At 37.5% G+C, this 24,919-nt stretch overlaps 1 protein-coding gene across 1 annotated transcript in view; it reads left to right on the plus strand.

Annotated features, from left to right (window-relative positions):
- The window catches only part of rmdn2 (regulator of microtubule dynamics 2), a 60,388-nt gene extending 43,812 nt beyond the window's left edge, over window positions 1-16,576 (plus strand). The window contains exons 7-12 of the mRNA XM_081350292.1: window positions 2,604-2,679; window positions 3,447-3,524; window positions 6,065-6,163; window positions 11,180-11,233; window positions 15,102-15,182; window positions 15,281-16,576. Coding sequence (XP_081206418.1) covers window positions 2,604-2,679; window positions 3,447-3,524; window positions 6,065-6,163; window positions 11,180-11,233; window positions 15,102-15,182; window positions 15,281-15,328 — 436 coding nt within the window. The 3' untranslated portion in view covers window positions 15,329-16,576. The remainder of the gene's footprint in view (window positions 1-2,603; window positions 2,680-3,446; window positions 3,525-6,064; window positions 6,164-11,179; window positions 11,234-15,101; window positions 15,183-15,280) is intronic.
- Window positions 16,577-24,919: the final 8,343 nt, after the last annotated feature.

Below are 24,919 nucleotides of genomic sequence, written 5' to 3' on the forward strand. Positions count from 1 at the left end.
GCCCACTTTCACTGTTTGCGCAACGCATAGAGTGACTTCATTACATTGTTTACATGCCGTTTAGCAGAAACTGTGTATAGACTTTCTATAATAATGTATACTTCTTACATTTGAATGACATAGACATAACTTGGAGAACAAAGCAGAATTTGCCATTTTGTTTGTGCATATCTAGTTTACTTGCTGTTAAGTACAACTTGCTGTTAAGTACACAAATAGCCTGCAAACTTTAAATTTCTCTTCTCATTGATTCAGCCTTAGTAAATCTCATTTGGTTTCTAGTTATACATAAAAATAAAAATAAACTGTTTGGCATTTCTCTTGAAAGTTGCACAAAGTCAGCCAATCAGATTACATCTTGCTAGATTGAGATGTTCAGATGGTCAGTGAACAGACTGTGTGTGGTCCATGGCCTGTGGCTGAGGCTATTCAGTACGGCACAATCTTGACTTCATCAATGATTTAAAATGCTTGAGAGGGAATTTATATTGAAATAAATGCTCTTGCAGTCTTTTTGTTACTGTGATCCCTTCCTGCATGCATTTAATTTTCCTTTATTTTGTCACGGAATTGCAGTCTAAACAGCCACACACACACACACACACACACACACACACACACACACACACACACACACACACACACACACACACACACACACACACCAGTGTAACTGAATACAGTAAGTCTATCTATCATGTTACATCTGTGCTAGTATTGAGTTTCTCTCTGGTGAGCTCAAGGTCAAAGCTTTTTGGATACAGGCTCTGTCCCCAATTCAAACTCAGACAAACGGAGCCCCTCTCACCTTATGTGACAGTAATTCGACCTCTTCACCCCTTGATCGAGCACATAAAAGGTGTTTGTGCCTGGCTCCATTGTCTGACTGTGAGTACCAGCAGGATTTACATCGCTATGGTGGAAAAGCTTTGATCATCTCTCAACCGGCCCTTCAAAACACTTTAACTACAGCACACGTACACACGCACATCAGCCCTTTCACCTACTTTATTTCTTTTTCTTTCTACATAATAAAAGACACCAATCTTTATCAAATAGCCTTGTTAAAATATTCATATTAATCAGAATAATTCTTCTGCAGTTTATTACATTAGTGTAACTGCGCATGTGGTTTACCAAATAACTTGGCTTGGGTGTACAATTTGCATTTTACATTGGCTTTGAATGTAGTTCATTGGATGTCTTTGACAATTTTGTTGCTTTTTTGCCATTTCCGGGTTTAAAAACATAATAATGTTGTCTCTTTATCTCTCCCCAGAATTAAATGCTACTGTAAGCGTAGTCAGCGTCGTAAGCAATGCACATTATGGGCCCTGTTTTAACGATCTGAAACGCAAGTATCAAACACGAAATGCAAGTAACTTTGTGGGTGGATCTCATGCGCTGTTGCTATTATACCGGCGGGATAAATGACTCTTGCGCCCGACGCAAATCTAAAATGGGTTGGTCTGAAGTAGCTTCATTACTCATAGGTGTGGTTTGGGCGTAACGTGAAATAAACCAATCAGAGCGACCAACCAATCCCTTTAAGAGCAGTCGCGCTTGTTCCATAGCCGATTGCTATTATAACAGCAGATTTGCCAGGCGTGTGTCAGGAGCGGTTCACAGCCGAGGAGACCGACGTTCTCGTCAGGGCCGTAAAACACAAAGAAGTGACATTGAATGGGGATGGGAGAAACCCACCCAAATTAGCTTCGGTTAAACAGGCGTATAAAAATTTGGGTAAATGTGTAAGCTAGATTTATGCCTATTTTTTCACATCTTCATGGACACAACAATTATTTCCCTCGTGTGTTAATATTTTTCCTTGTAGTAATGTATGGTTTGTGTGTAGATGAGATAAGCAAAGTGTATGTGTGTTGTGCACACGCTACATTGATTATGGCCAAGCATGCGCCCTTAAAATAGCATATGAATAACATGCGCAACGCGCCACTGACTTTAGACTAGGTTTTTCCTGGTTAGTGGCGGAATTGTTTTCTAAACCTGCAAAATAGCATGAAGGAACGTTTGCGCCGGAACACGCCTCCTCTTTTCGCTGCACCGCCCCGGGAAGCGCAAGTTAATTTCCTAATTTACCAACGTGCGTCTGTGGAGGGAAAAGTCCGCTGTGCGCGGGTGCAAAACAGGAATGATACATTTGCGCTGGGTGCAAGATAGGGCCCTATGTGTTAATTTACCAGAAATTGGTGCATATATACAGAAACTATCCTGGCTCTGATTCAGTTAATCATTATCCTGTTAACCATTATCCTATATGCCCTCAGTTTGTTCTGCTTTGTCTTCGCTTTTGTCTTTACGTTCTTGTTAAATTGTTGCGTTGTTTAATCTGTATTTTTGATTACAGTTTTTGAGTATACTTTCTTGCGATTAACTGAAGACACAGGTGCACAAATCAATTGCTAACCATAGAAACAAGAGAGTAATGAGTAACCAAGGCAACTAAACAGAGCGGGAAAACAGGATATAATACATGATTTATATTAATTAATTAATTAATTAATTAATTAATGAAATTAAGCATAAATTCTATTCATGTATTAGTAATTGTTCTTTTTCTCTTTCTGGTTTTCTCTTTGTAGGTATGCTATTCTTTGTGGACTCCTGACTGAATATGAATCTATTCAGAATAAAATTAAAAATGGCTACCTTTTTAAGGTGAGTGCAATAGTTTGTGGTTTGTAAACATGTGTTTTTTAGGCAGTGTTCTAGATGTTCTTATGTTTTAATTGGATTGCAAATATGTAGACATGTAGAAAAGGCTTTAAAAGCAGTGAATGCATCTCAGCATAAGGTCATTTTGGTTGATTTCAGTGGTTGTATGTGATGATAAGAGCATAACATTAGCTTCTGTGAGAGTTAGTATTCATAATCTTATCTGAGACAAGAGGAAAGGGAATGAGGGTACCCCACACACACACACACACACACACACACACACACACACACACACACACACACACACACACACACACATATTTCATAAGAGCAGATCAGTCTCTGATACACGTAGCATTTTATCTTAGCTGTCAGCTAGATTTCCAAACAGCACACACCTGCAGAGCACTGGCAGGTGAGCTAGCAGTGAGAGAGAGAGGAGCTGAATGACAGATGCGTGTGGTAGGTTTTTCTCTGTTCGTGCGAGACAGTTCAGGAGAAAAATTTGTGGTATCTCAGCTGTAGAGATCAGCAAAAAAGACAAGTTGTATCACAATTAACAAATCTCTCTCTCTCTCTCTCTCTCTCTCTCTCTCTCTCTCTCTCTCTCTCTCTCTCTCTCTCTCTCTCTCTCTCTCTCTCTCTCTCTCTCTCTCTCTCTCTCTCTCTCTCTCTCTCTCTCTCTCTCTCTCTCTCTCTCTCTCTCTCTCTCTCTCTCTCTCTCTCTCTCTCTCTCTCTCTCTCTCTCTCTCTCTCTCTCTCTCAAGGATCATCTGCATAAAGCGATTGAGTTGAAACCTGAAGATCCTCTGTCATATTACCTGCTGGGCCGCTGGTGTTATGCTGTGAGTGACAAAACATTTGGCATATTTGTGATATTGTCATAGTTAAAGTCTATATCAGGGTTCCCACAGTCATAAAAATCCTGGAACATACATAACCAAATTTTCCTTATATATATATATATATATATATATATATATATATATATATATATAATTAATTAATTAATTAATAATATTACTATTTAATTAAGGAACATTTCTGTAGTGAATACACACTACCGTTCAAAAGTTTGGGATTGATAAGACATTTGTTTACATTTTGTTAAGAGTTCCCTATATTGTGACATATTATTACAAATTAAAATAACTTTTTGTATATATTTTAATATTTTTTAAAATGTCATTTTCAGCATCATTACTCCAGTCTTCAGTGTCACATGATCCTTCAGAAATCATTCTAATATGCTGATTTGCTGCTCAAGAAACATTTATTATTATCATCAATGTTGAAAACAGTTGTGCTGCTTTGTATTTTTGTTGAAATCAAATTTCATTTGGTCAGGATTATTGGATGTTCAAAAGAACAGCCTTTATTTGAAAAATAAAGCTTTTGTTAAATTATAAATGTCTTTGCTAATGTTTTGATTAATTCAATGCTTCCTTGCTGAATAAAAGTGTCATGCTGACCTCAAACTTTTAAAGGGACACTTCACCCATTTGCATTAAGCTTTGCATTGTTAGAAACCCAGTCACACTATTGAATGGTCATGCAACATTTTTTCATTTTCCCCCGAGACGAGAGAAATCTGTATTTACCTCTTTACACTTCCTCCTACAATGACGCAAAAATCGTCATTTTGCGTCATTGTAGGAGGAAGTGTAAGAGGGGGGGATTTCTGTTAAGACTACAAGCACTAGATCTAACCCTTTCAAACCCGCCCATAGGGGGTTGGACCTAATGCGCTAACAGACCTATCACAGATCAGTGCGAGTGCGTTTGATTTCAACAGCAGAAACCTGCAGAAAACAGGGACGTAGAAAGCTGAGTAGTAGGGGTTACCATACTCTATTTCCCGGACATGTCCGGCCGTCGAGATCGACAAAAATGTCCGGGATTCAGCTTTTGCTTTCTGCGGTCGCCATTCATTGTTTACATGCTCACCTTTTGTTTCAATCTAACTGAATTCACCCCGATTGGTGAATCTGAATGTAATGTTTACATGAATGCTAAACAAGTGATCGGTTGATTTGCGTTTTAACATTGCTAAGAAAATACCCGCACCTCCGTGAGAGATAGCCCATGAGACCGGTGCATCTCACAGGCGCGCTCATCAGTAATCACAGTAATACAGGGAGCAGGACGAGGCTAGCGCCGCGGGAGAAAGACGCGAGGCCGGTGGCGTGATCGGTTGAAAGACGCGAGGCCGGTGGCGTGATCGGTTGATGTGTGTTTTACCATTGCTAAGAAAATACCTGCTCCTCCGTGCGAGATACGAGAACAGTGCCTCACAGGTGTCGGTCGTCAGTAATCACGCCACCGGCCTCGCGCCGTTCTCCCGCGCCCCTCAGCCTCGTCCTGCTCGCCACAGTAAACATGATGAATGGCGACTGTAGAACGCAAAAGCCGAATCCCGGACATTTTGGGCAAACTCGTCACGGAGACTCACTCGTAGCCTAGCCTTGCCTTGATGTTTTTGTTTTCAACTGCGCTGTCTTACCGGTAGGCGTGGCTTGGGAGTGGTCTTGTAGGGCAGCGAAGCAAGTGCATTCTGGGAGTTGTTGTCTTTCATCCACATAAGCCAAAAATACATTTTCTGGCTTTTCTCAGTCTAGAAAGCTCCAAATTCAAAAATAATTTCACATTTCTTCTACATAAATGACCCACTTTCAATACACATTCATGTCTCCACGGGTGAAATGACCCTTTAAGTGATTTTTATAGTCAAGTCAAGTCATCTTCATTTATATAGCGCTTTTAACAATGTAGATTGTTCCAAAGCAGCTTTACAGAGATAATAGGAAATTAAAGTAACAGAGATTGTTTTGGCTTTACAGCAGCTCTAGAATAAAGTTATTGTCCAGTTAAAGTTAGTTTTGATTGATTCACTTCTGTTGTAAAGATCATTAGTTATTAATTAGGGCCGCTAACACGACACCATTTTAACAGAAAACTCTTAAGTTCTCTCAACGCAAACTTTAAAAACGCCTGTGAGAACGCTGATGGCGTGCACATGCGTATTACGAGTTCAGTCTATAGGTATGTGCGCTCCTAGTGAGTATAATCTATTAAAAAAAAAAAAAAATCTTGGAAGTTAATGATCAAAAACGCGTGAACCCTGCTGTATTATGACTAAATGAGTGCTGCAAAAATACATTTTAATTCAGCATATATATTTTGTTGAGCATCCTTAAAATAAGATAATTAATTGCCTTATGTAATTAGCTTTTCAAATAAATCTAATTTCTTGAATTAGGTGTATCTTAATATATCATTTTGTTGTTGTTGTTGTTGTTGCATAGAATAGGCCTTTTTTTCCATCTGCACATTGATAAGCTGAGTTCTCATTTATGATTCTCTTATTAACATGTTGTGTGTGCAGGTGTCCCAATGTACGTGGATTGAGAGGAAAATCGCTGCTACTCTGTTTGGAGAGCCACCCAGTGCCACCGTCCAGGACGCCCTGCAGAACTTCCTCAAGGTAAGACGTGCCTCTGATCACCTGCCCACACACCGGTGATTGACTGTGTAACAAGCCTCTCTATTCAACAGCCAAACATTCCATTAAATGTATGAAGTGTATGTCATTAATATTTAGATATATGAACACATATAAAAACATGTTTTTCTGAAATTGTCATCATTTTCTGGATGGCAGAAAACAAATTAAGCAATTGTTGCCATTTTTTCTTGTATTTATTTCATTCATTTGTTACATTTTTACAATTTTTTCATTAGGTTTTTTAGGTAGACAGATTTTCACCTCTTGCTTCTGTAGCTCCAGCAACCTCTGCAATGAAATCAACCAGTCCAATTTCAAGATTTTCCCACCGTAGACTTTCACACTGCAAGCCTTAGTGCTCAATTCTGATTTGTTGCTCAGATCTTATTTTTTGTTTTGTTTGGCTGTTCACATTATTTTTTTAAATGTGGCCAATATCAGATTTGAGTATGAACTGACAAGCATACACAAAAGAACAATAACAAGATTAAAGGTAGACACAGAGGTATCTGAAGTCAGCATTTATGCTTTTGTTTATGAGCTAGTGTGCCGTTGAAGCCCGCAAATTTATGTGCAAGCGATAAGCGATAAGGAAGACAAAGACGAGGATGATGAGAAAGAGAGTGGATTTTTTTCTAGTTTTCATAGTATTCCCTCAAGTTTTGTATGAGCTGTCACTCACCGTGATACTTCCCTTAAAACTCATCTTTGATCACCAAAATTACATATTTAAACATTTGTTCCTTTCTGGAAAAAAATTCTCCATGCCTTAAAATAGCTTGAATGTAACTCTACACTCTTGCCTCATTTAGTATACACGGTTCTATGAATATGCAAATGAGCCCCGCCTCCGCTCACTTACACCAGCTCAGAGATTCATATGGAAGTAAAATAATGACAAATGTTTTTGAAACAAAAAAGCTTGTTGAATTGCACTACTTGAAAAAAAAAATGCATTGCATTAACCCTGCTTGCATTTTAATGCATTGTATTTTTAGAACTTGCATTTTTATGGGCTGAAATTCAACATGGTTGTATGTTGTGAATATTTCAATTCAAAACATTTCACACACATTTTCATTATTAAAAATTCAATAATCCATATTCACCTTTCAGATTTCACTTCCAAAATATTCATTATGTTTAAAAATACAACCTATAATATTCGACAGGCAATTTCCGGTCCATTTTATTTCTCTATGCAAATTCGCTTCCACAAATTCAGTGGTTCAAATCCGACAGAAAATTCAACAGTTGACATCCGAGAATGGCAGGAATATCAGTAGTTTGCTGATTGATAATCTCCATAGCTGTTAGTCGGTCTCACCAGCAGGGGGTGCAAGCGGCTGTTGACGAAGAAAACTATAGAGCGGCGCAGGTGAGAGAGTCATTCATTCATAAAACGGATTTACAGAAATGGAGTAAGCGTAAGTATTTGTGATGATTATCAGATCCAGTATATATATGGAAAAGCTGATAAAGACACAAAAGCTGTGTTTTACATTTAAGTCAAAGTTAGTTTTGCACATGTAAGCAGCTTTCTCTACTGTGAACGAGATAAAACGTTAAATCTGAGGTAGTAGAAATATATTTCTCTCGGTTGCTTAGTTTTCTTAACTTTACAATATGTCATTCTCCAGGATTTGACATTTAGCCTATTATAATGGGTTTATGTGAACACTGTTTTTTTAAGTTCACTTACATTAACATTTTTTTGCATTTTTGCTGTAATTGTTAATAAATGATAAATAATAACAATCTGATCATTTATTATTTGCAGTTTATGCCTACAAATTGTTAAAAAATTCTGGCTTTCAATAAGGTTAAATGGCTATAAATACTCATTTTATGAAAAAAAAATAATTCAATAAGGGCATCAGTATAGGCTAACATTTATACTGGCCTTCATTCACTAGGGTGCTGTTGTTTCAAGTCAAGTCATCATTTATATAGCGCTTTTAACAATGTAGATTGTTTCAAAGCAGATTTACAGAGATAAACGTATAATTTAAGGTAACAGAGATTGTTTTGGCTTTATAGCAGTTCTTTAATAAAGTTATTTTCCAGCTAAGGTTAGTTTTGATTGATTCGCTTCCGTCGCAACGATCATTTGTTATTAAATTAGGGGCCGCTAAGACGACACCATTCTCTCTACACAGACTTTAAACGCGAACCTGTGAGAAACGCTGATGGCGGTCTCATGCGCATTGAGAATTGGTTCTATAGTAATGTGCATTTAAATATATGTGCGCAGGTTTGGAATTCCCTACAAACCAAGCCTAAACCTGAGCCTAAGCCTGTTTTCCTTAACATGTCTGAATAGTGTTCCCATAAAACTTCATTTAAAGCCCTGGGAGTTGATACACAGCCTAATTGTATACATTTTCTTTATTTATTTTTTTACTTTACCATTTTTTTATGGACCAGTGAATTTCCCAAATGGGCCAATGCAGTTGAATCAGTCATGGGTGACACTCACTTACACTCAAGGGTGCGTTGAAGATTCAAGGGTCCGTTAAAGATAAAACCGGAGCTTAAAGTTTAATACTCTAACAACAATTTTCACTGTACCCATCCTTTTTTATGGACCTTTAAACTTTGCATATGGACAGGCAGATGAATGTGCCAAGTCATGTATGGGAGTTTTTCTCGCCCACAAAAAAAGTTTTTTTGTTTTTCATTCACTGGAAGTGAATGGTTATAATACCAACTTGACTAAGACTATTGCATATGCTATATTCATTTTCTTTTTATATTATAATGATTTCCATTAAACACCATCATGCTGTCATCATGGCTTATGTTATGTTAATTGCTATGTGCTAGCTTCCTTTATAGTCGATATTTCTACTATTGTTGTGTCTTTCTCTTAACACATCTCCATGATGAACCACTTGTAGTTTTCCGCCTGTTCGGCATAGGTCCCTTCCTCTTGGAGGTGTCGAGCCGCAGTGATACATACTTGACCGTCACGGCTGTCTGCCATATTAACCGAGTGACCAGAAAACTATTATTATGTAAATTCTTTGGACTGACTCCTGTCATTCAACCTATATCTGATTTAGTACCACATATGGAAGTGGCCCAAAGCAGAAAAAAAAAAAAAAAAACAGATTCCATGTGGTTTGTGCTGTTTAAATTATTATTATAATTATTTTTATTTTATTTTTTTTCAGATTTGGGCCTCTTTTGTCTGCAGTCTGAACGTAGCCTTAGTATGTTCTGCAAAGGGGGATTAAGTAACAAACCATGTTAATTTATGAAAGAGCATGACCTGTGTTCCTACATTCACCGTTTTTACATAACGTTGCTCTCTCCTCTGATGTTTTCCTGTCCTTTGTATCTCACCCATCACTTCTTATTTAAGGGGTCTGTGCTTAGACTTGTTGCACCCTGCCAAGACAACAGAACATTCTGGAGGGTTATACAACAGCATGACTGATTAAAGGAGAGAAATATATCGTTCTTCATCATTAATCATTAATAATCCAATAATTATAGAGAAAAAAATGGAGCAGCTGTGTATGTCCAAATAACATGATATCTCTTTATCCACACACTGAATGATCTATCAGAATACAGCATTATATGCTACATGGCCAAAAGTATGTGGAAATCCCCTTTACAGTTATGGGTTTCAGCTACACCTACAGAGTGTGCATACAATCAAGCATCAATACAGCCGTGCATCTCCTTAGACAAATATATTTAGTTGAAATTAAGATACCTGGTAACGCATGATAATTCACAAAGCAAGTTTCATACAGAAATGTCTTCTAGAGGAAAGCCTGAATATTCTATTGCTTCAGCAAGAACATGCAAAAGTTGTGGTCGGTCAGATACTTTTTTTCCTGAATGAAATTAATACATTTATTCAGCAAGGGTGCATTAAATTGAACAAAAGTGACAGTAAAGACATTTAAATTGTTACAAAAGATTTCTATTTTAAGTAAATGCTGTTCTTTAGCACTTTCTGTTCATCAAATAATCCTGAAAATGTATTACAGTATGTACCACAGGAATAAATTACATTTTAAAATATATTAAAATAGAAAAATATTTCATAATATTACTGTTTTTAACTGTATTTTTGATCAAATAAATGTAGCCTTAGTGGGCTTCTAAGAAACATTTCAAATATCTTATCGACCTCTCAATTTTTAACAGTAATTTGAATGATGTTTGTCTGTCCACGCACATTGGCCATGCTGTTTATAGTCATGTTTGTGTTTTTGAGACAATGTTTTCAGTCCTGGATGAACCTAGAAGCAATGTAAAATATTAAATGTCCATGTTAAAATGTAAGTCTTTTTGTGTGTGTGTGTTTGTTTGTTTGCTATGGTGGGTTAAAGCTAAGGAAATCTTAAAAAATATGTTTTTTTTTTTTTTCATTTCCAGCGCAATCTTGGAAATTAACAGTCCTAAAATGTTAAAAATGTTGGAAAAGTATATATATATATATATATATATATATATATATATATATATATATATATATATATATATATATATATATATATATATATATATATATATATATATATATATATATATATATATATACACACACACACATAATCATGAACAACTAAAATGTAATCTAAAATCATGAAAAAACTGTTTCTCAAAAGGTGTATGAACCCTGGAGTTTACTTTTGTAGAAAGCATAAGCTCATATGTGTGGCTAGTGCAGTGTTTATATTTTGTGTATATTTTTACATTTTGACAGTGTTATTTATTGCTCTTATTATAGTGTTGGTTTACAGCCTTCAATTGTAATTGTTTAATATTTCATTTAACATGCAAAATGTTGGAGAATTTGCCCTAGATGTTTGCCTGGCAGCAATGCAAGCCTTCTTTAAAGAGATTGTGTTTTTTCATGATCACATTTAAGTAACTCCACCTGAAATGCAAAAAAAAAAAAAAAAAACGGAAAGAAAGAAAGAAAAAGGACATATTGTGTTTGCTTACTTTGTCCTGTGTTTGATTCTACAGGCAGAGGAGATCAGTCCCAAGTACTCGAAATTCAACTATGTGTTTTTAGCCAAGGTAATGACTCTCTTGTTTGAGGTTTTGACTATTTATGACCAATATTGTTGATGACATTAGGTATTTTGTTGGCTCTGTTCCAAACCTAGTGAGCTGTCTTGCTGTTTACCACCTGTATAGATAACAACGTCAGATTTTTTAAAACCGACATTAATGTGATGAAATTCGAGTCAACGTTGACTAGTCGCTGATGACGTCATTGATGAACAAATTAAGCCTGAACCTCGAGCTGAGACTGAACACGGGTTGTGCACAGCTATGGCATATGACACAGCGCTCCTACATAACAGCTTATTTGTATCAGTTCTTTTGTCTTTGGGTGATATTTCTGCTCATTCTAAATCAGATATAGACAGTGCTTGAAGTGGAGGGGAAAAGGTGCCGGTACTCTCTAGTAAGGGAGGGGGAGGGGGAGGAGGAGGGGGAGGGGGGGGGGGCAGGACTGGCTCCTTATTAAATTATGGAAAAAAAAATTGAAACATTTTAAAATAGTCCTATTTGTGGAAAAAATATGTAATATTTGAGTTACATAAAAGCTTTTTATTTGTTTTCTTCCTAATTGTCCTTGAAATAGTGGTAAAAAAACAACAACAAAAAAACACCCCCAACACAAAAATGGTTTGGCCACTGATCAAAATTTGATGTCATTTGATTTGAAGTTCAGTACGCTCAAAATGTCCGGTGCTCAGAAAAGAGAAGAAGAGAAGAGGAAAATAGAGGCCTGGGAGATTTTCTAAACAAATATTTTAAAAAAGGTGCATGTGACGGTGAAGCTGGAACTAGTAAAGTCAACTTAGAGCAAGGTACAAAACAGCGCAGCCAATGTTCCCGAGCCTTGTCAGCGGTTTTCCTGCATTGACATTTTTTGTGTGGCCGCCAAAGCAAATTTTTGTCCCAACAAACTAAAGCCTTATTTGATCGGCGAGTGTAGAATAGAATGAGTGTTGATCGCCTGACAGGGCGCATAACGAGCAGAGAGAGAGAGAGCCCCAGCCGCGCGCGCACTCACGTCTTCAAACAACACGTCGAACGCTGTCTTTTTGCTCTCTCTCCCTCGCGCATATATTAATAAAAATAATTTGACACGATAGTAAAAGGTCGGAAGACCGTAGTTTCACGTGGAGCATTTGGAGATTTTTTCTCTTCAATTAACGCGGGCTGTGAATTGTGCGCATCTAAGATGATCTCGTCCCGGGCCCAGGCAAGACTGTCAGCTGGCCTGCCCTCTTGCATTGGCAAATCATGACATTTGAAATTTCTACAGTGAAAAACAAAACTTGGAGATATTGCAGGTACAACAACAATTTATTGTTTGTTATTTATTAACAACATATTTAAACAAGTCGTGCGTGCAAACGGAACTCCTCCAAGTCTGCAAGTCCAAAAATACAATTATGGTGAGATTACTACATTTTATTTAATTAAATGCATTTATGGTGAAATTAATATATTTTCATGTCATTCTGTGTTAATTCTGTCACTTTAATTCAGCGCGTGCAGCACAGCAGAAATAGACTCGGTGCGGAAATGAACACTGCATCACTGTATACGAACCGCAACTGGGACGGATCGCCGGACGACCGCATCCGCATGCAGTGTGAAAGCTGTTAACATGGGTGCGGAAAAAAAATACGCACCCCATACGCACTGCAAACGGAGTATAGCCTATGTGAAACGGGCGTGACACTGACGCTTTTTCTGTCAGTGGTAGAGTACCGGCTACATGCGAGTAGCGGTACGCAAGAAAAAGTGCAGGTACGCTTAAGAGTAAAATGTAGAAGTGCCGGTACGGCGTACCGGTGAGTACCGCCCCACTTCGAGCACTGGATATAGATATATGAATGCATTAAGGCCTGTTCACACCAGGACGTTTAACGCCTTGTGACTAAACAAAGGGCGCCAATGTGAGTGTGCACACCGGCGTGAAAAACGCCATGCGTAAAAGCGTAATTTTTTTAAAAACGCCTCGGGTTCGTTTTTTTGGTTTGACGCGCCGCGCCAAAAACTGTCCGACCAATGAGATTGGCGTAGCGTCTACACTGCCGGGAAGAAATAAGACGAGGAAGATGCAAGGCAAGATGATTGTAGAGCTGCTGGTCTGGTTGGTGTCGGAACATAAAGAACTATATGACAAACGCAACAGAAATCACAAAATTACAAAAATCTTGATTTAAGAGAACTTTTATGGAGTGGTTTCTGTTTTACATTAAGCACCATCTAATGTCAGGGAATGAATTTGCATGTTCACTCGGCTCATCGTCAGCGAAAATCGCTTTTTGATTCTGTGCGCTCAATCTTCATGTGATATGCGCGCTACTGTCTGTGTGTTGTGTGCGTAATGCAGTTTCGAACGCAATTAACTTACCTGTACAATAAGCTGTGTAAAACGTACATTCACGCGATCAATTTTGAGCATCCAGATGGTATAATCAGCATTTGTCATTTTAACTGAAATGGTGTGTAAAAATGGACTTATAAAAAGATTTATTATCCTGTTGCGCCCTCTGTAGGCCATGAAAGATCAGCAACTAGGCTGTTCAACCCCTAATCTGTGAAGAGCACAGGGTGCCAGTGACGAATTTGCCAACCTTGGTGTTCTCTGGCAAATGCCAAGCGTCCTGCACAGTGTTGGGCTGTAAGCACAACCCCCACCTGTGGACGTCGGGCCCTCATACCACCCTCATGGAGTCTGTTTCTGACCGTTTGAGCAGACACATGCACATTTGTGGCCTGCTGGAGGTCATTTTGCAGGGCTCTGGCAGTGCTCCTCCTGCTCCTCCTTGCACAAAGGCGGAGGTAGCGGTCCTGCTGCTGGGTTGTTGCCCTCCTACGGCCTCCTCCACGTCTCCTGATGTACTGGCCTGTCTCCTGGTAGCGCCTCCATGCTCTGGACACTACGCTGACAGACACAGCAAACCTTCTTGCCACAGCTCGCATTGATGTGCCATCCTGGATGAGCTGCACTACCTGAGCCACTTGTGTGGGTTGTAGACTCCGTCTCATGCTACCACTAGAGTGAAAGCACCGCCAGCATTCAAAAGTGACCAAAACATCAGCCAGGAAGCATAGGAACTGAGAAGTGGTCTGTGGTCACCACCTGCAGAACCACTCCTTTATTGGGGGTGTCTTGCTAATTGCCTATAATTTCAACCTGTTGTCTATTCCATTTGCACAACAGCATGTGAAATTGATTGTCAATCAGTGTTGCTTCCTAAGTGGACAGTTTGATTTCACAGAAGTGTGATTGACTTGGAGTTGCATTGTGTTGTTTAAGTGTTCCCTTTATTTTTTTGAGCAGTGTACTTTTACTCAGCAAGGACTCATTAAGGGCACATATGAACTTTCTATTCATAAACGATCACAGTTTCCACAAAAATATTAACTAGCACAACTTTTCAACTGATAATAATAAGAAATGTTTCTTAAGCACCAAATCAGCATATTAGAATGATTTCTGAAGGATCATGTGACACTGAAGACGAGAGTAATGATGAGGAAAATTCACCTTAGCCATCACATGAATAGAAATAGAAAAGTCATTAAATGGTTATAATTGACATTAGTGTTGTTTTTACTGTATTTTTGATAAGTGCTGCAATGGTGAGCATAACAGAGTTTTTTTTTTAAACATTTTAAAAATAATACTGGCTTCAAACTTTTGAACATTATTGTAGATAATTGACATTTCTCCAATAACTTCCATCTCTTTTTTTGGAACAACTTTTACATAGGTAACACACATATGTCATCTACATAGGCAGATCACTAGGTTTTTTTAACTGAGCCAGTAAAGCCTTAAAAGAAAATGAAGAACATTGAAATGGTTGACTGTAACTGCACCTACTGTATATCACTTTTCTCCTGTCAGTGTTACAAAGACTTGGGTCAGAGGAGTCGTGCCCGACAGATGTGTGACGCTGCCTCTGCGCTGAGCATTGTGACTAAAGAGGTGTTTTTCTTATTCGGATTAATCAGATTTATAGTCTGAGTCTCTTGTCATTGTAATTCTATGTCAGTAACTGAATTATTTTTGCACTTTCTCAAAAGGACAAGGAGGCACAGAAGGAACTGGACTCTCTTTTTGCATCACTTTAATATATGTCTCCAACAGAAGGGAAAAAGGCTCTCTGTCTTTGTGTTCCATCTCTTTAGACTGGACTGTGACTGGACTGTAGCCGTTTACACACAAACCAACATATGAACTTTGTTCATGGCCGGCTGGCCAGGACGCGTGATTTATTGTGCATCCATTAAAATGCACAATATACTGTATTTGTTTTACAGGACAATTTTATTTTATTTTAATTTTCCCCCCATGAACATTTTAGACATTAACACTAATAGTTGCAATACACAACATGGCTGTCATCTATTGACAACGCCATGAGTATCAGTGGCTACCGTTAGAATGAATTTCACATTAATGATATCTTCAAAACCCACAAATTCTTTTAGATTTTCTAAAAAGGATTGAAAAAAATTGTAATTACAGAGATTATTTGGGTGAAGTGACACTTGCAGCTTGCAACATATTCTGACCAAAAACCACAGGAAATTTCTTTTTGACCAGAATTAAAAGCATCAAATTACTTTTGTTTTAATGTGCCTTTTAGGGGCATGTCAAAATTATTAATGTACCTAAAGATTATTTTATAAAACAGCATGGCTATAAAGTTATATTTGTGGAATCTAGTTTACCTCCTAATAAGTGTCTGATACAAACCTTTGAATATCTTTCGAAGAACTTCAATAATTAGTTTGTCCGAAAAGCCGCTGAAATTAGACTGTGCATAAAATCTGAAATTATGTCATATATATATATTATACTTTTTATAGCATGTACTGTTTATCCCTCCTGTCTTTTACGGGTGGTTTTTTTTTTTTTTTTTTGATTGTTTGATTTAGGGATACCCAAACAGCTCAATCTGGATTAAATCACTTATCTGAGTTCTCTTTGTGGAATCTGTATTGTTGTTTGTTTTTCAGTATGATATATAATTAGATAACTTGGATGACTTGTGTACATTTTAATTCATACACATTTTTTTGACCAAAGATAATCGCTAAACCTCTACATTTAAAATTATGGGGACCATGTAAGTGGAAGATAAGTTGTCCTGTTATGTAGTTGCTAATATTGTTTTAATGTCATTTTTAGTGTTTATACGATCCAGCATTAAGAATGTAATAATTGTTTGTATGTTTACATGATTGCACTTGCTTTATATGGTACATTTTAGATTGTTGGTGAATTGTACAGAACATTGATACTGTAACCATGCATATGAAGATATTCACTTCATTGCTGCTGCTCATTACAATATACAATAAGGTGAATTCAGACTGTGTTGAACGTTGGTCATATTTTTTTATGTTTTACTGTATGTTATTGGTGTGGCATGAATTGGTCATTTTAGCAGCAGAAAACATAATTGCAGTCTACTTGAGCCTAACTTTAAATTAACCAGTGATGTGAGATATTTTTTATTGTTTTCATTAATATTTTGAATCAGTTTTTTTGTTTTACATTTTCCGTTTTCATTAGAATTTTAAAGTACCATTATTTTGCTTTTTTGAATATTACCTTTCATGCAGTGTGTAATATAGCGGTTTGTGAATGTAAAAAGATCTGCAAAGTTTTAAAGATCAAAGTGCACAACAAAGTTATTTTCTCCTAAATGAAAGAATTGATTCTGAACTTGCCAAAACGATTCGTCAGCAATTCCAGTTTCACTTCCTGTTACATAGGCATGTAACAACAAATTTGCATAATGCCAGCCTTTGATCTTCATTGGCTGCCCGCGAACAGCGTCTCCTTTGCCCCGCCCTCAAACACTGTAGTTGTATTCTGAGTCCTGGACGAGAAGATGCCATTTTCAGCTCAGCAAATCCACTTTGATATGGTTATAGGCGTTTCATTTCTGATGTGCCCTGTAAGCGATAGACCAATCACAACAGACTGGGCCTTCTGATCAATCAGAGCAGAGTAGTCTCTCGGAAAGGAGGGGTTTAGAGAGACTGAATCTTTGAACAAACTGTTTTCAGGCTTTCAGTGTATATTATGAGAAAAGTGTTTTTGACCTTGGATGCATGTAAACCAGGGGCCTGTACCATGAAGGTAGCTGAACAAACTCGGGGTTACAGGATAAGTTTTGAGTTGACAAAACCAAACCGATGCAATCAGGCTTTATTGGTACCATGATGCAGCTCATCAACTTTCTCTGTCAACTCAGGCTTTGATCCTCAAGCTATGATTACTCCACGCGCGCGTGCACATAAAAGAGTGACGTCGACACTGAACAACCAATCGCGGGTCGCGATTTTTCCGCGGAGGATCAAGAGATAATCATTCATAATTACGATGAATTTAAATATGTATTTCAAGCTCGAAACAATACGGTCTCTGCGGCCAAAGCAAGAGAAGACTGTTGGAGAAAGATTGCTGATTGTTAATGTGTAGGCCTAAGTTAAACAAATACGTTCTATATTTATGTAAAATTATGTATGTATGTGTAGCCTATACGTGTAATATAGCCTATAGCCTATTTTTTATAATATATAAAAATGTGCATGTACCGGTACTAAGAAAAATTAATATTCATTGATTTTTAGATGCAACCCCAACTCCAAATGTTCTTGGCAGCAGATAAAGACAAAATATAAAAATATAATTCAAAGTGGCGAGTATTTACCACAACCTTTTATTACTTTTGTGAACATTTTATCACAAACACTTGTTTGCAGAAAACAGAAATAAAGAATTAAATTCAGAAAACCAGAATACACTGTGGCGGAGGAGTAGGCTCTGAGTAGGCAATAAGGGACGGCCGATTATGGATGGGATTACAGGTGCTGTACAGTCTGACCCTGGTGCTGGCTCCTCTAAGCAAGTAACACTGGGTACGTGTGCAATACATTACTACTTTTTTAAGTTTTAAATATGGCTGACTGTATGTTCTGCAGAGGGAAATACAGTGTCCCTGTTGAAGCCAGCACATACACACAGTCTCCCACGCAGAGGTCAGTATGCAGCAGACAGAACACCAAACATAACCGACATTACAACAGTTATGCTTTACATTGGCCTATTTTTATTTATTAGGTTGGAGGAAATGAAGACACTCTGTCTGTGTGTTCTCAGACAGTTGCTGATGTGAATGCACTGAGCTTTTTATTATGGCAAACATTTGAATGTGTGGCATAAAAAAGGGACTGGCCCTTACACATCTTTTACTGTAGGATTTTTCACAACCTGCTCCAGAAACTGAGGCCTCTACCTCAATGGGCTTCAGAAGAAATGTGTAAGGATTTAAAACCCTTGACATAAATTACAGTCAGTCCTGTGTTTGTAGGAAGTCAAGGAACTTTTTGTGATTTTGATGAGCCTCCAGAAAACTTGTAATGATCATGTTTGTGGTGGAATTATGTTTCAGGAGGAAACAGACTCAGTCAGGTCCCTGTACAAAAGGAGTCTTGAACTAGACTGTTCACTAAAGGAGACTTGAACTAGACTGCACACTAAAGGAGCTGGACTGTGAGCTGAGGAGGCTCCAAACAAAATCAAACAGCTGGATAAAACTGATCTCAGTATGTATATACAGTGCTATGCATAAGTGAATACACCCATGTTAAAGTTGACTAAAAAGAGGAATAAAAAATCATATTTTGGAAATTGAACTTAATGCCTTAATTAAAAAAATTAGGAAAAATCCAACCTTTGAGGACACCAATTTTCTTTGTGGATGAATAATGTATCGTAAATAAATAAATGTTCTTCCTTAAAATACATGGTGCATAAGTGAGTACACCCCTATGTTAAATTCCCATAGAGCCAGGCAGATTTTTATTTTTAAGTATTTATTTTTTATTTATTTTTTAGGATACTATGCATCCTGATAAAGTACCCTTGGCCTCTGGAATTAAAATCGCCCCACATCATCACATAGCCTTCACCATACCTAGTTATTGGCATGGTTTTATTTCAGTTAGCCTAATAGCTGGTTTGATTTGCATTGAGAGATGATCTTATGGAAAGTACCCCATGCCAATCTCTAGGTACGGTGAAGGCTATGTGATGATGTGGGGCTATTTTAATTCCAAAGGCCAAGGGAACTGTATAAGGATGCATAGTATCCTAAATTAAAAAAAAAAAAAATACTTAAAAATAAAAATCTGCCTGCCTCTATGGGAATTTAACATAGGGGTGTACTCACTTATGCACCATGTATTTAAAGGAAGAACATTTATTTATTTACGATACATTATTCATTCACAAAGAAAATTGGTGTCCTTAAAGGTTGGATTTTTCCTAATTTTTTATATTAAGGCATTAAGTTCAATTTCCAAAATATGATTTTTTATTCCTCTTTTTAGTCAACTTTAGCATGGGTGTATTCACTTATGCATTGCACTGTATATATATATATATATATATATATATATATATATATATATATATATATATATATATATATATATATATATATATATATATATATATAGTATAACTTATTTAACCAAGTAACACTTTAGTATGAATATTTATTAATGCAACTTTCTCTTGCTCTCTTTCTCCCTCCCATCCCACAAAACCAATAAAACAGTGTGAGACCTATCTGCATTTTCAATGTGCTTTTATTAAGTGTAAAATTGTATGGTGATTGCATCTGCACCAGCTGGGTGGTCAAGTGTGATCAGGTCAGTTTCATCGGGCAGAAGCTGGTTTTGTGGTGTTTCTCGCTCCTTTCTACTGGTGGCTATATTGTGCAGAATGGCACATGCAGCCACTATCTGTGATGTCCGCTCTGGTGACTCTGAAGTGCCGAACACAGTTGAAACGTGCATTTAGGATGCCAAAGGTCATCTCTCTTCACTCTGGTTTTACTGAGGGCCACATTGAAGCGGTGCTGTGGCCCTGTCTGAGGGTCATGATAGGGGGTTATTGTGTAGGTTTTTCTAGCTCAGTTCAAATTAACAGTGTTTTGTATTGTACCAAATTTAACTTGCTTTCCTCAAAGTGCTGACACAACACAGACTCACAGAACATTTGTAAGACAAGCACTGGAGCCAGGCCATTTGGCATCCAAATTTGATCATATATGTTCATGACCACAAGTCGTCTGCAGATGAAATGTTTAGTAAATCATTGTTATATCTGTTGATGTTACTATTAATTTAAAGATTCATCTCACAGAAAATAATCATCTCACATATTCACATCATCTCTACCTGAACATTATGGCTGTGATAGGACTTCCTATTAACATAATCTGCCTCATGTTCCCCTAGAGCAGAGGAGATTGGAGCAATAGACTGCATACATGTTGCAATGACTTGGGAATCCTATCATAAGATTAACAGAAGAATAATAAAAAAAGATTCAAAATAATTCTTAACATGTATTATATTGTATAGTACACTTGTGAAATTTGCTTAAAAAAAGTGTTCATGTGATGTCACCCTATCAATATATCTTACTGGCAATTTTATAAAAGCCCTCTTTTATGGACATGGACGATAAATGTCCGGGTAACACTATTAATTAAACTATTCATGTACTCCTGCAGAGCGAGGACCACCTTACGAATGGTTTGACAAACTGTGTTTTCCCCTAGCTTCTGTGCGTCACCGTGCAAGAATGTACCACTTGCAAAAAAAAAAAAAAACCGCAACGCAATATTTGCGGTACAGTAAGTGCATGAATCCGACGTGTTAAATTCTTTATGTGCGGCTCAAGTAGTTCGCAAAGACAAGACATTCCTTCCGCGGAAAATCTGTATCTTTCATACAAGTAGGCTACTATCAGTTAAGGCAAGGGGATTTTGACTGGCTAAAAACTCTTTCTCTACGAAGTGCTCGTCAAACAATTTGCGCTGATATATCCACCGGATTTGTAAGAAAAGGTGAAGTCATTGCAACAGACACTTGGAATAAGTTACGTCACCTAAATGTTTCTTTGCTCTCAGCTGATTGGTCAAACTTCAGTCTGAGATCTTGAATCCAGAACATTTTAGCCGTGCAGCGTAAAATACCATGGCAACGAACACAGATTAAAGCCGAGCTACTTTCATAGTACCTAAAACCCAGGGTTGGCGGAAACTAAGCTGAAACATAGCTGGCTAGCCACCTAATCCGGCTTCATGGTACAGGCCCCTGATGTAGGAGACTTCCAAAACAAAATTAGAAACCTTAAAAATAACAAAATAAGGGCACTTTAAAGTTTTAGTAATTTTGTGGTTTTTGTCATTTTTATTCGTTTTCTTTTTTTTTTATATGTATGTATTGGTTTTATTTATTTTTATTTTAGTTTTAGGTTTAGTTGTTTTAGTACATCAGTTAAACTACATTCAAATGATAAATGTTGCCTTTGTCAACTAGATGAAATAAAATAATTTATTATTATTATTATTATTTTTAATTTTCAGTTAACTTTTTTTTTTAAAGTAACATTATTTAAATTTAAAGTAAATTGTTGTAGTTTCTGTTTTTATTTTTAGTCAACTATATTAACCTTATTGCTGATATTACATACTATTCTTTTACTGGCCTAAAAGTGCCTGGACATCATAAAATGTAAAGCATAGAGACACCAAACTTGATATGATGATGCACAAATTTCACCCACTACTCAGGCAAGTGTAATGACATTTACATTTTTGCTTGGGAATCAAATTGAATGTCTAGAATCAAGTTGAATTGGACTATTGATCATGTGCTCTTCAATTTCCATCTGTAAAAAAATTCAGACATTTTCAAATTTCTTTGTTCAAAACTTCTGATGACAACTTTTTTCTGTTTCACGTTGTGCTCAATGTGCTTAGACCTTAGACTGCAGTAGATGTGAAAGATATGAATAAAAATGAAGTTAATTCGGCCAGCGCTCATACCTGTATTTACATCCTGTTTTCGATTGAAGTCCAAAGTAGTCGATTGTCGAGTTCACTAAACAGTATGTTTAGTTACCTATGATCACGCGCGTGAACTCGACAATCGACTACTTTGGACTTCAACCGAAAACAGGATGTAAACACAGGTATGAGCGCTGGCCAAATTAACTTCATTTTTATTCATATCTGTTACGTCTCCCTTTTAAAGGTGTCTAGGGTTAATAGGGTAAGTAACATATAAGTATTGAATTTAAATAAAAAAAAGAAACCAGGTTCAGTTACTGATAGTTGTAATGATGTGTTATAATGATTCAGACAGAAACAGATATTCTCAAACGATTTTTAGTAATTCATAATAATAGTAATAATACACCCGATTGCTTTACAGTGTCCATGTGAGTAAATAAATATTTACAAAATATACAAGTAACATCAATTGAACAAAAAAACACAGAACACATAAGAGGAGGACAACGAGCGGTGCTAAATCAAAGAAATAAACAAACATAACAAAACAAACTATCTTAACCCTCTTATTCCTACTAATCTAACAAAGAAATAAAACACGAAAATAAACAAATCTTCGGCCAACGGATAGCCAACTAAACTACACTAGCTAACAAAACATAAGTACATGAGGTAGCACCCGCTCCTTACCTGATGTATTAAACAAACAAACTCTAACGTGTTGTACTGTGTAGGTCACGTGACATACTGCTATTCCTCCTCTCTGCGTCTGGAGAGATCGTGGACAGCAGTTCACATATCAAAATAATCAAATAATACAAACTTAGGAAAACATAAATAAGAAAGCAAATCGAGGAGGCTAACAACACAACAGAAATCAAACAAGAAAAAACACGCCCCCCTCCCTTCCTCTCGTCACTTCCAGCTTCTTATAGAAGGAGAGTACTGATTGGCTCCTTCAGGAGAGAATGTCATTGGCTTGTTAAATCATGATTGACATGAAGTTGAACCAATCGAAGTGGACCTAAAAATAAAGGACAGCTCAGAAGAAACAGGAAGGGAAGGTAAAAGAAAACAACCAAAACGATGCAGACGTAACACCCACCCCCTTAAAAACAAACTTCTACACATAATAGAAGTTTGCATGCTCTTTAAACCCGGGAGAGAGCATCTGCCACCACGTTATCAACACCTCTTTTATACCTTATTTCCAGATTATAATTCTGAATAATGAGAGACCATCTCATCAATCTCTGGTTCTGGTTGTACATGCGTAGAAGAAAAGTTAGTGGGTTATGGTCTGTATAAACCGTTACAGGAAGGACAGTAGAACCAACATAAACGTCAAAATGTTGAAGAGCTAGCAATAAAGCCAGAGCTTCCTTCTCGATAGTAGAATAGTTACGTTGATGCTTATTAAATTTCTTTGAGAAATAACAAACAGGATGATTGATTTCGTCCTTACCCTCCTGCAATAACACGGCACCAGCTCCCACCTCACTTGCGTCCACCTCCAACTTAAACGGTGTGGAAAAATCAGGAGAAGACAACACGGGTTCGCTACACAATAAGGCCTTGATGTTGTCAAAAGCGTTCTGACAGTCAGGTGACCAAACAAACTGGTTGGCAGGGCTAAGCAAAGCAGTTAAGGCAGTTGCAACTGATGAAAAGTTCCGGCAAAAACAACGGTAATAACCTGCCATGCCTAAAAACCTACGCAACTCACGTCTGGTAGTTGGCACAGGAAACTCACTAATAGCCGAAATCTTTGCTGACAACGGGCGCACTTGACCCTGACCCACCTGTTTACCTAAATAGGTCACCGTCGCTTTCCCAATCTCACATTTAGCAAGATTAAGAGTTAAGGATGCCTTCTCTAAACGCTTAAACACGGTTTCCAGTAACAATACATGCTCCGGCCAGCTTTGTGAATAAACAATCAAATCGTCAAGATATGCATTGCAGTTAGGAACGTCGACAAGTACCAAATTGACCAATCTTTGAAATGTAGCAGCGGCATTTCGTAAGCCAAAAGCCATAACGTTGTACTGCATGAAGCAATCTGGCGTTACGAACGCTGAAATTTCAGATGCTCTAGAGGTCAAAGGAACTTGCCAATATCCTTTTAGTAAATCGAGTTTACTAACAAACTTTGCAGATCCTATGCTATCCACGCAGTCTTCCATCCTTGGTAAAGGAAAGCAGTCTGGTATCGTTACAGCATTCACACGTCGATAATCAGTACAGAAACGTTTAGTGCCATCGGATTTCTGCACTAAGAGACACGGGGAACTCCAAGGACTAATGCTAGGGCTGGCCAATCCCTTCTCCCCCAAATACTGAGTCTCCTGTTTCATTATAGCTCTTTTAACAGCATTAATCCTATAAGGGTGTTGTTTAATCGGACGTGCATTACCTACTTGAATATGTTGTAGCACGTGTGTAAGTGTGGGAACATCACCCAAAATAGAAGAAAATTTGTCAAGAAGCTCTACAACATCCTGCCTTTGACCTTCATTAAGATGAGCTAGAAAGGTTGACAAGTCAGCTAGAGTTTCAGAGTTTGATAGCCTAGCTGATAATAATGGTGCATCACACTCCAGTACACCATCCTGATCAGCATCCTGCTGTTCAACCACTGGACTCGCCTCGGAAGCCACCCCTACTGGCAAAACAACAGGATTGTCATTTTCCATGGTAAGAGATTCTGTATTAGAGACGACTCTAGTATGATAAGCCTTTAGCATGTTAATATGGCATACTCGCTTCTGCCGTTTTCTATCAGGAGTTCGCACGACGTAATCAGTCTCGCTCTTTTTCTCTAGGATCACGT

Source organism: Scardinius erythrophthalmus (assembly GCF_964197995.2).
Source record: "Scardinius erythrophthalmus genome assembly, chromosome: 21".
Classification (NCBI taxonomy): Eukaryota; Metazoa; Chordata; class Actinopteri; order Cypriniformes; family Leuciscidae; genus Scardinius; species Scardinius erythrophthalmus.